Source organism: Taudactylus pleione, unplaced genomic scaffold (genome assembly GCF_031769625.1).
Source record: "Taudactylus pleione unplaced genomic scaffold, aTauple2 ptg000016l, whole genome shotgun sequence".
Classification (NCBI taxonomy): Eukaryota; Metazoa; Chordata; class Amphibia; order Anura; family Myobatrachidae; genus Taudactylus; species Taudactylus pleione.
The window spans coordinates 37,475,847-37,492,928 of record NW_028284418.1 but is presented as its reverse complement, the minus strand read 5'-3'; the positions used below and the strand labels follow the sequence as shown (position 1 = coordinate 37,492,928).

At 43.6% G+C, this 17,082-nt stretch overlaps 1 protein-coding gene across 1 annotated transcript in view; it reads left to right on the top strand.

Moving 5' to 3' along the window:
- ADAMTS14 (ADAM metallopeptidase with thrombospondin type 1 motif 14) overlaps nucleotides 1-17,082 on the top strand; it is a 240,098-nt gene that overhangs the window by 141,794 nt on the left and 81,222 nt on the right. The window contains exons 7-8 of the mRNA XM_088473607.1: nucleotides 10,660-10,765; nucleotides 14,188-14,331. Coding sequence (XP_088329733.1) covers nucleotides 10,660-10,765; nucleotides 14,188-14,331 — 250 coding nt within the window. The remainder of the gene's footprint in view (nucleotides 1-10,659; nucleotides 10,766-14,187; nucleotides 14,332-17,082) is intronic.

Sequence of the window (17,082 nt, the reverse complement as noted above, 5' to 3'; positions counted from 1 at the left end):
ATACCAAGACGCCCACCAGCTTAAAAAGCCGCCCACTTCCCATTAAATACATCCGCAACTCAGCGAAAACATTGGTAACATCGGACCCAATCACAGTTGTGGTTGAGCTGACCCTGACTCACAAACTGCAACACTTCCTGTCGCCATCTAGACCTCTGGCTGCGTATGCCATCGCAGGGGGCGTTTAGCTATGCACGCCTCCATAACTGCGTTTAAATGCACAAGCACACCTGGGCGCACCCGACCACCCTCCCTCTCCACCCCCAAACTGTGCTTCTTGTCAAACATTTATTTGTGCCACTGCGTGCCCGCTGCTTTCGCATACCCGATCGCAGTGGCTGGCTGGCGCACACGCACTGCGATGCATGCACAGAACGCAAACATCGACCGGTTACGTGCAGCCACGACCTTGCGATCCAACCTGAATCAGGCCCTTAATGCGTGAGCAATTGCAGCTAAGTTGTGTTACCAGGAGTCCAAGGACTGCAGCATAAAGAACGGTTTGTGGACTGTAGAATCAGGGGCGTCTATAGAGAGATGGGGACCCGTGTGCAGTCTCCGACATGGGACCCCTCCTATCTGTCCAGCGGCCGGCAGCACACTCTTATTTATAAGGCACCAGGTGGATTCTGTACATTGGCGTATCTATAATCAGGGGCATATCTACCCATTGGCCTGGATGGCACTCGCCAGGGGCACCGACCAAAGGGGGGTCGCCGCCCGGCAGTGCCACCAGTAGCCAAGGGGTGGACAAGTCCCTCGGCCCCACAAGTGTAGGGCAGACCACAGTGAGAGCGGTCTGCCCTACACAGCTTACAAACAGACAGCCGCCAGCGGCGGCTGTGTGTTTGTAATAGCAGCCAGCCAATGAGAGTCAGACAGACTCTCATTAGCTGCTGCGTCGTCCGCGGAGGGAGCCGGCTGGAGTTCATTCATGAGCTCCGTGTTCCGGCTCCCCACACAGCATGTGACGGGAGAGACGTCATACGTCATGACGTCTCTCCCATGCAGGAGAAGAGCGGGCCGGGACTCGGACAGCGGCGGTCGCGTCAGGAGCGGGGACCAGATAAGTTGAATTTTTTTTTGTTCTTTGTGTGTGTGTGTGTGTGTGTGTGTGTGTGTAAGCCTGGCACTACAGGGGGGGGGGCACTGAAATAGGGGGTGGCCGCTACTGGGGCACTTTATGGGGGGGGTGCCCGCTACTGTATTGGGGTAGCCACTACTGGGGGCAATTTAAGGGGGGTGGCCACTACTGGGGGCACTGTATAGGGGGTCTACAACTGGGGGCACTGTATAGGTGACTACTACTGGGGGCTACTACTGGGGGTACTGTTTAGGGGGGCTACTACTGGGGGCAATGTATAGGGGGGACTACTACTGGGGGCACTGTATAGGGGGGACTACTACTGGGTACTATTACTGGGGGCACTGTATAGGGGGAACTACTACTGGGTACTATTACTGGGGGCACTGTATAGGGAGGACTATCACTGGGGGCACTGTATAGGGGACTACTACTGGGGTCTACTACTGTTGGCACTGTATCGAGGGGACTACTACTGGGGGCAATGCAGCATAGGGGGATTACTACTAGGGGCACTGTATAAGGGGGGCTACTATTGGGGGCAATGCAGCATAGGGGGGATTACTACTGCGGGCACTGTATAGGGGGGCTACTACTGGGGGCAATGCAGCATAGGGGGAATTACTACTGGAGGATTACTACTGGGGGCACTGCATAAGGGGGGTAGGGGGGCGCCAGTACATTACATTGCCAGGGGCGCTTGGATCCCTTCATACACCCCTGTCTATAGTAGATGAAAGAATGTACATAAAAGAGACAGCACAAGACAAATGAAACGAGCAGCCTCTATCTGAATAAAAACTTCACCTTGTTTTAAACTTGATACTTTGGATATACTGTATGTTCAGATTTGGCGCTATTCTTTTTTTGTTCTCAAAAACCATTAAATGTACCTTAAAATAGGGATACATAAAAACGACCATAAATAGTATAGACTTTATGAAAATGATATACCAGTCTTTATCAGAGCCCTCAGACCAAAACCCAAAGGTCACCAGAGACACTCCTAAGGTTTTCTGATAGAACCTGAAGGTTTGCAGGCATATTTTGTATATATCCCTATTTTAAGGTATAGTTCATGGTTTTTGAGGACAAAAAAAGAAAAGTGCCAAATCTGAACTTATATCTACAGTATCTACAATGGGTGCAGGGTGTGCAGTGCAGACGGGACCCTGGGTCCAGGGGGGCCCACACCGCACACCCTGCACCCATGTTTAATACTGGAAGGTTTGCACATGCACAATAGAGAAGTCTTTTACCATGACATGGGTGCCACATTACCGGAAACCTGCGCATGTGCAGTAGACTTTACTGTGTAGACACAGAGTCTGCACTTGGCCCCCTTCCTCTCTTAAACTGCCCCTGGTTCCATAATACCCATACATAGTGGATGGAATATACAGCACTATTACATAGAACACAGTAAATCAAACAGTACAGTTATAGAAATTTAATAGTAGTTTCAGAACATACTGTACAGTCATAATTGGTCATCCGTAATACAGAACGCACATTCATTTCTATGGCAAGTATGATAGTAGTATGATGGCCAAACTTTTGTGAACTGGAGTGTCCCATACTGTATGCAGAAAGCCATAATGTGCCTATTTTTAATTGCAAGTGCAAATGCAAGATTTTGTTTTGAGAATAAGATATTATATAATAAATTGTATTAGGTGGAGACTGCCTGTTTTTCAAAGTACAGAGCCATTATTGTCATTGATACTCCTTTTATTCAATCCAAGTGCACTTTCCAGGTCCAGAGGACTTTTCTCATATGCACACAAAAACCAATGCCCTGAAATAATAGTAGCTTCAATGTCCCCTTACTATTAAGAATTTGAATGTTAAATTAAGGATGAAACAAGCAGAATTTTAATTGAGAAAAAGTTCAAATTAATTTAGTTTAAGAAATTCTCTCATGAGGATCTCATCAGCTCCTTTGGTCTTCATGCTGATGATACTCAATTCTATGTATCCTCCCCTGATCTCACCTTGCCAGCCTCTCTCCCCTGATCTCACCTTGCCAGCCTCTCTCCCCTGATCTCACCCTGCCAGCCGCTCTCTCCTGATCTCACCCTGCCAGCCGCTCTCCCCTGATCTCACCCTGCCACCCTATCTCCCCTGATCTTACCCTGCCAGCCTATCTCCCCTGATCTCACCCTGCCAGCCTCTCTCCCCTGATCTCACCCTGCCAGCCGCTCTCCCCTGATCTCACCCTGCCAGCCTCTCTGCCCTCATCTCACCCTGCCAGCCTACCCTGATCTTCCCCTACCAGTCTCTCTGCCCTGATCTCACCCTGCCAGCTTCTCTCCCCTGATCTCAACCTGCCACCCTCTCTCCCCTGATCTCACCCTGTCAGCCTCTCTCCTCTGATCTCACCCTACCAGCCTCTCTCCCCTGATCTCACCCTGCCAGCCTCTCTGCCCTGATCTCACCCTGCCAGCCTCTCCCCCCTGATCTCACCCTGCCACCCTATCTCCCCTGATCTTACCCTGCCAGCCTATCTCCCCTGATCTCACCCTGCCAGCCTCTCTCCCCTGATCTCACCCTGCCAGCCGCTCTCCCCTGATCTCACCCTGCCAGCCTCTCTGCCCTCATCTCACCCTGCCAGCCTACCCTGATCTCCCCCTGCCAGTCTCTTTCCCCTGTTTTCCCCCTGCCAGCCTCTCTCCCCTGATCTCCCCCTGCCAGCCTGTCTCCTATCTCCACCTGTCTTTCTTTCATCTCTTCCTCGATACCCCAACACTTTCTTAGGCTCAATATGTCTGAGTTGTATATTTACTAAAGGTTGATTTTTAATCTATTTTGATCAATATAAGCCTGATAAAAATCAATCAACATCGATGTTGTGTTTGAGGCTAAATCACACATTGTAATTGTAATTTTCCCTGCACAGCAACACAGGCACTTAGTAGCATTATATTATTAAAATATAATAATTTTAATACTCTGCAAACATGCACTATTTTGTAGTACTTAAATTACTCCCCCTCGTCACCCCGTATGTTTGTGAGATGAATGTATATTTATATTTTCATTTACTACTTTAACTGACTTCTATAAAGTTGTTCTCATACATGTAGATCTATTGTTTTTATCTGTGTCCCATCAGCGTAGACTTGTGTCTCCCCAAAGACATCTTGTCAATTTTAGGTCACATTCACAGAGACACAGTGACTTCAGCTAAAGTCTGAAAGTTGGTCAGAGCGACTTAGCCATGTCTATTATAATACACGGAGGATCAATCACAATCCTCTAAGATATAGATTGGTTTATATATAACTTTCAGTTTTAAATCCCTGTTTTATTTTCAACCCACAGCTGAAACTTGGATGTTTCCACAATTAGTAGCTTATTTTTATCACCTAGCCAAAAGTCTTTCCATATGTGACACATTAATGTATTCTTGGCACATGAGACCAGGATGATGTAACTGTTAGAGAAGACGAAGTTGTATTGGCAAGTGCCCAGCTATGCTACCAGTTTGGGAATTTAGTGTTGCTTTTGTCTGGATTTGATCTGATGGCCACAACTGAGGAGAGTAATTCAGTGCAAGTTAATCACTAGTAAATAATGTAGTATTTTTCTGCGATTTATATTATTTCAGTCTCAGATTCCCTGCAGATGGCATCTCCCTTGTTACAAATAGTAGTAAGATAAGTGACTACAAATAGATACATAGTTTCTGAATTAGAAGCCAGTAAAGGGGCCTATCCATTAGCAGATCTTTCTGAAAGACAAAAGATTTATCTTTTGAAAATTCCTGGGGCTGCTGTGACAGATATCTGTCATGTACATGACAGATTTTTGCAAACGACGAACGACGAACAATATTGTATGACATCATTCTGGGAGTGGATTTTTTTTATGTTTCTATTAATTTTCATTAAAAAATCGTTTGTCGTTCGTCGTTTACCGCGACAGATATTTCTAATATCTGTCAACGATAATTGACCAACATGTTGGAGAGACAAAAGACCCAATTTGTCGGCCGCGGGAGTGCGCATATTTATCGTTCAGAGCCTATCCATTAGCAGATAAATTGAACGACTGAACGATAAATCGTTCATCGTTCAAATTTATCTGCTAATGGATAGGCTCCTTAAGGGTCATTTAGGAACTGCAGTGCAGATGCAGTTTTGTGATATTTCACATTTGCACAAGTAGAAGTAGTCTTATGGGTAAAGGCCCCATACACGGGGTGATTTTTCACACGATATGGCCATTGTCGACTGATCGTAACGACCAATCGCGTGAAAAGTAGTGTTTTCATACACGATGCCGATGCGTGTCCCCGGCGTCATGTATCGGCATCGTAGATCAAATGATTTTGCAGAAAGATTGTGACCTATCGTGTATGATTTGACACACATCGTACGTACTTTTGCTGAAGTACGATGCGATGTACGATGTCTCTGGACACTCCCCTCCTCCATTTTGTGATAGATGACGGTGGAGAAAACAGCAGGATTTAGCACAGCATCGTGTGTCTGGATGTTTTCATTGTGAAGTGATTATATACATCCCTACACCATCAATGTGCATTAACCTCTGCCCCACCAATGCATAAATCTGCACCCTCCCCTATTGATATTCCAGCAGATTCATTGTGTGTGTATTTGCTACATGCGATATATCGTAAACGATTTGCAATCGTTTACGATGCATCGGATCGTATGGTCCTTTGTCTAATCGTACCTTTTTTTAACACAAATCGTACAGAATGTCAAGTGTAGAATTTTCAAAGGAATATGTGCCATCGGATCTGATATAAATCGCCCTGTGTATGGGTGTATGCATTTGCCGGACAAAGGGCCTGAATCAGGGCCGTCCTACCTATTATTGGAGCGGCCTCCTGGCCGCCTGCATAGCTGTGGGTTATGTGAGCTTATGTGAGTGGTCCAAAACATGGTCGCGATGGTCAAGACCATCGCGACCATCGGGCTTGTGACGAGACCCTTGCGGTAGGGTCTTGTCTGCCGCAAGCCCGGAGTGCTTTTGGCTCTATCAGAGCTAATAGCACTCCCACTGACATCACTAGTGATGTCAGTGGGAGTGCTTTTGGCATTGACATCACTAGTGATGTCAGTGGGGCCGGCCCCAGACGGTAGGCATTCCCATGGGAACGCCTCCGTCTGGGCAGCCACGCCCCCGGCACGCCCACCAAAGGGAGCGTGCTGTCACTCACCATCGACAGCACGCCCCCTTTGGTGCGAGACCCATAGCGATGGTTTGGCCGCCGCTATTCGGGTCTCGCGCATGCGCATGACGGAGCTCCCTCCATCGTGCGAATGCGCACTAGGGCAGCATTGACCCGCTTGCGAGCGCTCAGCGCTTGCGAGCGGGTCTGAATCAGGCCCAAAGTGTGTATGTCTACGGGTAATTACGAAAGTTTTCACAGGGCTAAGGGAGCAGTTAGGAGCTGATTGGCTGGTACCTTATCACCGTTCACTTGATCTCCTAACACAGCTTAGTAAATAGACCCCTAAGTGTCTCATTCTGAAATGCCAGCTTATTTCAATGAAATAGAATAAGGGGTGCATTTATAGGTGCAGTACTTACTTTGCGGTAGATATAGGCACAAAGATTGGATCTAGTCCAATACTTACATTTGGATGCACCCCCTAGTTTAACTATTGCCCCCTCATTGCCATAATTAATTTAAGCCATAAATACAGATATTCGTCCATAGGCAGAATCGAACACATCTATGTAACCGCACAGCCCCATCAGTTTGCCCAATTATACCATTTCAGCCGTGATTACCAAGCAGCACTTCAAATACATTAGGTAAAGATGAGGAAGGCACCATAGCACACACAAGTGTAGCACTCACCCCTAACACTGGCACAGTCTTCAATGATACAATGAACCCTATTGGAAGTTCTATCTGTACTCTGATTATTTTTTCAGTAGTCTATTCCTCATAGTCTGATATTGCTTTCTTTGTTACTCTTCTGTTTACAAATACCAAGACACATAATGATCATGATTCACTGTTGTACGCAATGGAAATGTTTTTGCAAACAATGTGATTTTTTTTGCTGCTGCGTCTGAATCGCACTATACATGCATCAAAGTACAATCCGTAGTCGCACGCTGCGAGTCCTTATTTGCAGCGTGATTGACAGGCAGGGATAGTTTGGGTGAGGCAACAGGGAGTGTCGGCTACAATCACAGGCGTGTCTCGACCATTTCAGTACGCAGGAAACATGGCTCCGGCTTCTCTTCTACGGCAACCATTTTGAGTGACCATAGACTCACTCAAGGAGTCAGTGTTTGCATGATCTGTGCCCGATGCTGCGTATGTGTACACATCTGCAGACAGCAGCCATGGCTCAGGTGGACGTCTCTGTACAAGTCCCGGACACTGTTGTATTAGCATATTTTCGCACATTCACAGTTGCAGGAGCATTAGTGTACAACGCTGAATCCGCCCCAATGATCACTATGTCAGCGGTTTGAAATTTTAGCCAATAACAATTTTAATCCAAACTGATTTTATCTTAGCCATTGTACATGATCAATGGAGTCCAATAATTATACTTTTTATCTTGCTATTAATTACTGTGGTAAGAGCTGGAAAAATACTGCAGATTATAGTTTTAATTAGTCCAGTGGTTAGCATTACTGCTTCAGAGTACTGAGGTCTTGGGTTCGATTCCCGCCAAGGTGTGTGTGTGTGTCTGTGTGTGTGTGCGTGTACATGTTGTAGGAATTATAGATTGTAAGCTTCATTGGGTCAGGGACTGATATGAATGGACAAATGTGCTCTGTAAAGAGCTGTGGAATAGATGTGCGCTATATAAATAACTGTTAAATAATTTGTAGAATGAAATAAAAAAAAAAATAAAGTAATTTTATAGAAATGTCCGCCTGTATTATACAGGTAACTCTTCTGTATTATGTAACATATTCATTATTATTGAGCAAATCCTATTGAAAGATCATCTGTCAAGGTGATTGAGCTATACTTATTTTTTAACTCCTTGCTGTCTGTAGTCCTATAGCTAGATCTATAAAGACACAACCACTGTCATTACTGAATACTTCTGCAGTATAAGTTCCCTATAAAGTTGATGATAGATTCTGTTGCATGCAAGCTTCTAGATCATTGATAATGCTTAACCTGCTTGTGATGGCCTGCAAGGAATGAGACCCTTAGCACCGGTTTCATACCTTGAGAACTTCTAACTAGATTGTATGTTAGAGAGCTGCTTACGAAATAGAACACAGACACGATAAGCTGCACGCAAACTGTGACACGTCTGGTAAACAATTTACTTCTTCAAAGCAAGACCTCCCTGCTAAATATACTGGAGTTCCAATTTTCAAAAATTAGTGTGCAAGATCTCAACACTTGCTAGACACAGACAAAGGGTTGCAAACATTTTTCATACCTCTTAGACATAGTTTAAAAATATTCCCGGTAAGGACAGCTGCTTGAAGAAAAGCGCAATGCAACAATTGGATAGTGTAGGCATTTTTTTTGTTTAATGTATGATCTTATGATCTTAATGAGGTCAGTATGGCTTGTTCTGTTTACAAGTCACTGCCTGCTAGACTTCAAGGGAATGCAGAAACTCCAGGACAGAGCTGGATGCCTGGAAATAGAGGTGATTTTCCAGAGTGTTTAGTGTATGAAGCTGAGGCTTTTCCTCATATCCTTAAATAATTCTGGGAATGATTAACCCCAAAATCCATAAAAGAATATGGACCAAAGGCTGAGTTGAATGAAAAGTGCCGCAAATGTTCCTGCATTGTGTACATGGAAATAATTGCGTATATTTTTCTGTATACAGACTTGTACTCATTTTAATGATGCACCTGCTTAGTACTCAACATCATCATCATTAGGGTGCACTTACACCAACCTGTACCTGGTGCAAATGAAACCCCTGGAAACATACATATTTATGCTTCCCTCTAACTCTGCAAAGCTCACATTTCTGTGGACACGTCCTTATTGAACTTGCCTATGGGCTTATGCCCAGGTACACGTCTCATTTGTAAATGGAGATGCCCTTAAAATGCATTTGGTTTAGTAGAACATTTACAGAGTAAACTTAGAGCCAAGTACTGTATCACCCTGACTGGTTTTACACTAGCATCAGAACTGCGATAGTGCAGATGCCCCAAATCCTGATGTTGTGAGGGCAGAGCCTAATATAATATTCATAACAAATATTCTATCACTCTGCATCCACCTGTGGAAAATACAATGGAGCCACAGGTGCCCTAACACTTTTTCACAATTGCGCAGGCTCGGCGACATAAACTATCCATCAGTTAGTTGGTGTCCCTCTACTGCTAACAAAAAATAATAGTTGTAACAACAAAGACTTGGTTCTGTAGCATATATGAAAATAATCTAATAAAGGAACATTTTATTTACAGTAGGAAGTACACTTCTTAGTTAGAGAAATGGTATAAATAAAAGGGTTAAAGATTACATAGACAAATGTGTGTTGCAATTTCAAAATAAAAGGGAAAACAACTTACACGGAATTACACTCCACTTCATCTGGGCCAGGGGGCACTACAGGAAAATGCAGGTCCAGTCTTTAACTTAGAATTGATCCCCCAGGTCTCACATGGAACAAATGGCTACCATACCATGTATGAACTGTCCCTGCCAACTGGCTGATCAGTTAATTAACCCACAGTCCTTGCCAGGAGCGCTCACGTAACTTTTAACCCAAGTACTAATAACTGAGTAATAGTCACATGAAATATGGTGTTATATGTTCACATTAATCTCTATTATTTAAGATATAAAATTATTGTAAACACGACTGCCCTGGGCTCTGTGATTGGTTAGATACCTAATTTCTCCCAAACCATATGTCATAGTGACACTCAAATCACACTCAACCAATGTACAGACTTCAGGTATATTTCTATGATTGGAAGCTCCTAGTTGTGGAGGAAATATACATTTTTAGTCAATAACTGATAAAATATGGTGAAGTCTTTGATCCCTGTTTATCTTCAGTCACACCTCGTGATCAGACAGCTTTTTGAACACTCCCTTCTGTGTTGGGTGCCAGGTAATCATCCTCTAGTCATCTATGTGCAGACATATATAAGAGGGCTTTTGTCTACCCATCCTGTCCAGGTAATTTATTTTCCTACTCGCAGAATAACATCATGAATGTGCATACTAATGAAAGTACACTAGACCCCCTAAGGCTTCCTTAATGATGTACATGCTAATGAGCAACCATTCATATGCTCTACATTCAGTAAACTTTAATATTCCTTGATGCCCCTTATGTGGGTGATTAATGCCACTGGATGACAAAATCTAACAAAAGAGCATTCCGATTTTCTGACCTCAATGACCTTACATTTACAAAACCAGTTCATATCAACAGTTATCATTTTAGCAATACCCTGTAGTTGAACTATTATTAATTGAAAATATTTTCCTCCCATTTCGTGCCTTGACCACAATATATATAAAAAAGTCTATTGGATGAGGAAAAGAGGAATAGTGTGTTAACATGTAAAACACTCTGTCTATCTTTCTTGTCTGGCGTAACATTTTGTTCTTCTTTTATATCCACTAGGTTACGCTCCTGTGACGGGTATGTGTCACCCACTGCGTAGTTGTAGCTTGAACCACGAGGATGGGTTTTCTTCTGCATTTGTAGTTGCCCACGAGACAGGCCACGTGTACGTATACTGGATTTCAATGTGGCATTATTTCTTGCCCTTGAAAATATGGAATAAATAATATGTAATACTTAGTGATCTGGTAAAACAGAAATAGAGTAAGTTCATTATCAGTCTGAAACATTAATATTTTACATTTTTTTAAACAAAATTTTAAACTAAAGTATTTTGGGGCTTTCAAATTATTTGCTGATTCCTTGTTTTCTTTTACTTTTGGTTTGGGTTCATGATGGTTGAACTCTATAAATTGCTCGAAAGATTAAAATAATTCAGTATAAAGAATAACCACACTAACCATACTGGAAATCATAGCAAGACAAGACATTAGCCTTTATTGTCCAAACTGGTGACAAGACTCATCAAAGCTAATTGCTGGTGTGACGTTACTGTTAGTAAATAATCTCCATTGACTAAATAAAAAGTCACAATCCAAAGTAATTTAAACTATTTTAAATTGGCATATCTAGACAATTTACCGTGTGATTATAGGATTGCTCAAAGTAAGATTATCAAAAAAAGTAGTCAATTGATGACAACTACTTGCAACGCAGTGAGGTTATCAGTAGCGTACACACATCTGCAGATCAAAGCACATGTGATGACTACATATGAACTGCAGTGCATTGGCCACCTGGAGCTTACAATTAGGTACATATTTTGGGGGATTAAATAGATTGAACTTCTGGTAAGCACATTTTTTTAAGCAAATTCATCATAAACTTTTGTTATTGTTTCTGTACAAACTCACTCTACATTACATACACATTGGTTTAGACATTCGCTCACTCATAACCACAGGAGATTATCAGGGGGTGCAGGAACATATAACAGAGTATCCCAGATATAATACAAACACCATTACTCACTGTAATACATTAACCCTATACCCAGCTAATAGAACGGCAGGGGTCTGATGCTACAGTAAAATAATACCTGCAGCATTCCATTGGTGTCTTCACACTAGACCATCCCTCCACTGACAGAGGCCCCATATGTCAGACCTTTGTCATTCTGTTAGTTGACAGTTATAACAAATAAATATTACACTGAGTGGATTATAAGTGCAGGTTTAGCAATCTGTAACTTCTATGCTTTCTCATTTATGAAGCACAAGACTTTACAGAGTGCAGCACATCTTCAAATGAGCATACACACTGATTTTTGCAGGTCAGAACATATATAGGTACTCCCTCTTGCATCTGATGGATGCGTGCATTACAGTTTGGAAGGTGGAAGCCCACATTGCATATCTTGCTGTTTTCCTTGTATATTGTTTATTTCACACACAAGTATGAAAGTTGTGGCTTATTTGTAGTATTGGGATTCTGAGTTACAATATTATGTGCTGTATTGTGACACCTCTAGTTTGTAGTTGTGTTGCAGAGTGTGAAAGCCTGTGCGCTGCGGCAGCATTAGAAATTAGGAATGCCTTCGTACATGTGTAGTGCCCACCATTGTCAGCTCTCTACAATATCCTGTTCTATAAAACAACCTCTCCTCTCTAGATGATCACAGATGACCCTTTCTATCTGTTAGAAGATTTATCATTCTCTTAATCTCTTTATCCAGCACATTGGAAAGCTATGTAAAGCAGTTGCTATGCACCATTCTTAGTTTGGTTATCTGTCACTTTGATAATACAAACAAGTATGTTTGAAAAAGAAAAAACAGGGAATGTTAAATGTCAAATAGGGCCATCTGCTAGTGGAATAATTCCTGCATCTATTCAGTTTACTAGTCTGTTAGTAGTGGAGTAGCAATCTCATTACCCTTATAGTTCCTGCTCTGGGCTGTATCTAATAAGCACAAGATCAGTATGTGCACTTCGATCTGCGCCACATTACACAGCTATATGGAGCACTTTTACAGAGGAGCAGAATTTACCACCGGCCAGGGGGAAGAGTTTTAGTGGATAGAGGGTCTGATTTGGAGATTAGATATTTACATGTACACGCATCCCTGCAGATATAGTCATTTATTACACTTCATCCAATGTCTTTAAAGACCTATACTTTGAAATCATGCACCGTGTGTTTACCTTCACCTACTGGCCATTTGCTAAAGCCTTATGCAATGATTTTTCATTAAAGAGCGCACATCTCGCTTTACGCTGTATTAGGTTCAATTGAACTGGGTGAATTTAAACACTATCTGGAACACTCCAAACCCCCAGAGAGGCTGAAGAGTTTTATAATAGCTAAATGAATACCTTAATCAGTAGTTTTAATCTGCAATCCTAAAGTGCCTCCTACAGGTCATGTTTTTGATTTATTTAATCTATTTTGATGGGTTTCCACAGACAGAACCCGGAAAACATGACCTATATAAACACACAAATCTAGTATCTGGTGACACATCAGAACGACATCGGCACGATGTGTCGTTCCCGGGCAAATTGGAACTACATATTGTCCATGTCGTTCACTGTGTACCCTCAATTGCGCGCCCCAGCGAGTCGTACACGATATCTTCTGGTTGGCCTTGCTGCATGGTCAATCAGAAGATTTCATGTACGATGCCATGCTGCTAAATGCAGCATGGCATGGTACATTGCGCCATCATACCACAGCATCATGCAGTATGTGCACACGGTGCGATATGTCAGCTGGCAGATCAGCCGGGAACACATCATTCTGATGGGATGCAGTCAGGAAGCCAACGGTCGAAATGCCGACCGCCGGCTTCCCAACTGTCCTATCATTAGCCCTATGCTGCGAGACCAACACCCGGCATACCGAACGAAGGTAAGCCAGTCGGCGACAGCGGACAGCCGCGTCGGGGGGGGGAGGGTTAGGTTAGGGGCTCCTGCGGGGGGACTTAGGGTTAGCCCCCCCCGGGATGGTTAGGCTTAGGCTAGGGGATGGGGGGCTTAAGGTTAGGCACCCCTGGGGGAGGTTAGGTTTAGGCACCCCCCCAGGAGGGTTACGTTTAGGGTGCGGGGAGGGCGGGGTTAGGTTTAGGCACCCCTGGGGGGAGGTTAGGGTTAGGCACTTGGGGGCGAGGTTAGGGTTAGGCACCCCTAAGGGAGGATTAGGGTTAGGGGGGGGAAAGGTTAGGGATAGATTAGATACTTACCCTGTCGGGATCTGGTCCTTTCTAGCTTCCGGCGTCGGTATTACATACACCGGCCTGACGTCCAGCGGGATATAATACCGATTCCCATTTTGATGTGTTCCCACCCTTAGTTGTGATTTCAATAGAAGGTTAATAAGAAAAAAAAAACAATGTGGGATGGATTATTTAGCTAGATATACAGTACAAAGCATCCTTCTCTATGTCCATTAAGGTATGTGCAATATTACATTATATAAACTAATTTAAATGTGATACCAAAACAATATAATTTTACATTGTTTCAGAATACAGTTATTGATCTGATAACTTTCTTTTGCCATTACATTATTATATAATTTATTTTCTAGACTGGGCATGGAACATGACGGACAGGGAAACCATTGTGCTGATGAAACCAGTATGGGGAGTATCATGGCACCTCTGGTGCAGGCTGCGTTCCACCGCTACCACTGGTCCAGATGCAGTAAGCAGGAGCTTAATAGATATATACAGTAAGTTAATACATTTGTTGTGATGTTTTAAATGGGAAAAAATAGCCCCATAGAAACTGTCAGTTCAAAGTGAAGTCATTTTGTTACTTTAGCTGACAAGGACATAGTTTTGGTTTTGGAAGTGTTGTTCCTAAGAGTGTAATCTGAACATCTGTATGTTAAACCTGTGAAAAGTGGATGAGTCATACGCCACAATAAAGGTCTAGACAGCCTTTTGTAGTGTGGTTGTGCTCTCAGTGCAATCGCTAGCTGGGATCTGTCTGTCTCCTTATAATGTACTGTATATCTGTGGATCTTCCCCTTTGTACACTCCAACAGTGCTGTGTAGCCTGTATAATCTATGCAGTAAACTGCTAAATGTAACTGTAGACTTGTGTAACAATATAATGCAACATACAATGCAGATAATAACATAGTGCGTGATGTGTGAGACGTATGTATGCAGTAGTGTATAGTGATATACTATGCGTGATGTTAAGGCAAAGTATTCTCTCTTACTATGTATGTATGTCATTATAGGAAGGGAGGATAAATGTGAGCACACAGTGGGTATTATAAAATGGACATCTCTAAACTATACACACAATTATGATATTAATAGATAACACTTTTTCAAATGTCTAACCCACATCCCACACTTCATGGTCAGAATTAAACAACCCACAGAGAGTTAGCAGAGTGATAGATAGTTATGAGTTTCCTATAAAAATAAAAATTAAAAGGTTTTTTAATATTTATCTTATAATGTCAGCTTTGGGGCAAATCCCCACCAGCACAGCAAAAAATACAATAACAAAAAAAGATGTATTGTAACTAGGGGTGTGCACCGGCCACTTTTCGTGTTTTGGTTTTGGATCTGGATCTTTCTTCGTGTTTTGGATCTGGATTGGTTTTGCCAAAACCACCCTTCCGTGTTTTGGGTTCTGGGTTTTGTGTTTTGGATCTGTATTTTTTTTTAAAAAGCATAAAAACAGCTAAAATCACAGAATGTGTTGGTTTTTCTGCTCCTATGCTATTATTAACCTCAATAACCTTAATTTCCACTAATTTCCAGTCTATTCTGAAGACCTCACACCTCACAATAGTGTTTTTATGTCCAAAAGGTTGCACCGAGGTAGCTGGATGACTATGCTAAGCGACACGAGTGGGCGGCACAAACACGTGACCCATCTAGGAGTGATACTGCAGTGGCAGACAGGATGGCAGTTTGAAAAACTAGGCCCCAAACTGTACATAATGCAAAGAAAAAAAAGAGGTGCAAGATGGAATTGTCCTTGGTCCTTCCCACCCACTCTTATGTTGTATAAACAGGACATGCACACTTTAACAAAGGAATCATTTCAGCGCCAGGGTCTGCCACACAACTGTGGCTGAAATGATTGGTTCGTTTGGGTCCCCACAAAACAAGCTGGCAATTAATCTGTCCCTGCACAAACTGGCTCTACGGAGGCAAGATGTCGTCCTCATCCTCCTCATCCACGATTCCTCACCCTCTTCAGTGTTGTGTACATCCTCATCCTCACAGAGTATTAACTCGTCCCCACTGGAATCCACCACCACAGGTCCCTCTGTACGTTCTGGAGGCTGGTCTCCCTGGAAGAGTTGATAATTAATTTTTATGAACATCATCTCCACATTTTGTGGAAGCAACCTCCTACGCCTTTCGCTGACAAGGTTCCCGGCTGCACTAAACACTCTTTCGGAGTATACACTGGAGGGGGGGCAACTCAGGTAAAATAGAGCCAGTTTGTACAGGGGCCTCCAAATTGCCTCTTTTTCCTGCCAGTACAGGTATGGACTGTCTGACATGCCTACTTGGATGCTGTCACCGATGTAATCCTCCACCATTCTGTCAATGGTGACAGTATCATATGTAGTGACAGTAGACATGTCAGAAATTGTTGCCAGGTCCTTCAGTCCAGACCAGATGTCCAAACTTGGTCCTGCCTGCCCTGCATCACCGCCAGCGGTTGCTTAGGATACCTAAGTTTTTTCCTGGCAGCCCCAGTTGCGGGAGAAAATGAAGAAGGAGCTGTTGACGTGTCACGTTCCGCTTCAGCTGGCAGTGTGTTCACCAGCAGGTCTTTGCACCTCTGCAGGCTTGTGTCGGCCGGAAAGAGAGACACCACATAGGTGGCCAAAATGTAGTGGTCTGATTTCAACAGATTGACCACCCTGGAATCCTGGCAAAGCGAATGAAGGGCTTCATCCACAAGTCCCACATGCCGAGCGGAATCACTCCGTCTTAGCTCCTCCTTCACTTTCTCCAGCTGCTTCTGCAAAAGCCTGATGAGGGGAATGACCTGACTCAAGCTGGCAGTGTCTGAACTGACTTCACGTGTGGCAAGTTCGAAGGGCTGGAGAACCTTGCACAACACGGAAATCATTCTCCACTGCGCTTGAGTCAGGTGCATACCCCCTCCTTTGCCTATGTCATAGGTGGATGTATAGGCTTGAATGGCCTTTTGCTGCTCCTCCATCCTCTGAAGCATATAGAGGGTTGAGTTCCACTGCGTCACAACCTCTTGCTTCAGGTGATGGCGGGGTAGGTTCAAGAGTGTTTGCTGGCGCTCCAGTCTTCGGCACGCAGTCGCTGAATGGCGAAAGTGGCCAGAAATTTTTCGGGCCACCCAAAGCGTCTCCTGCACGCCCCTGTCGCTTTTCAGAAAATTCTGCACCACCAAGTTTATTGTGTGAGCAAAACATGGGACGTGCTGGAATTTGCCCAGATGTAATGCCCGCACAATATTG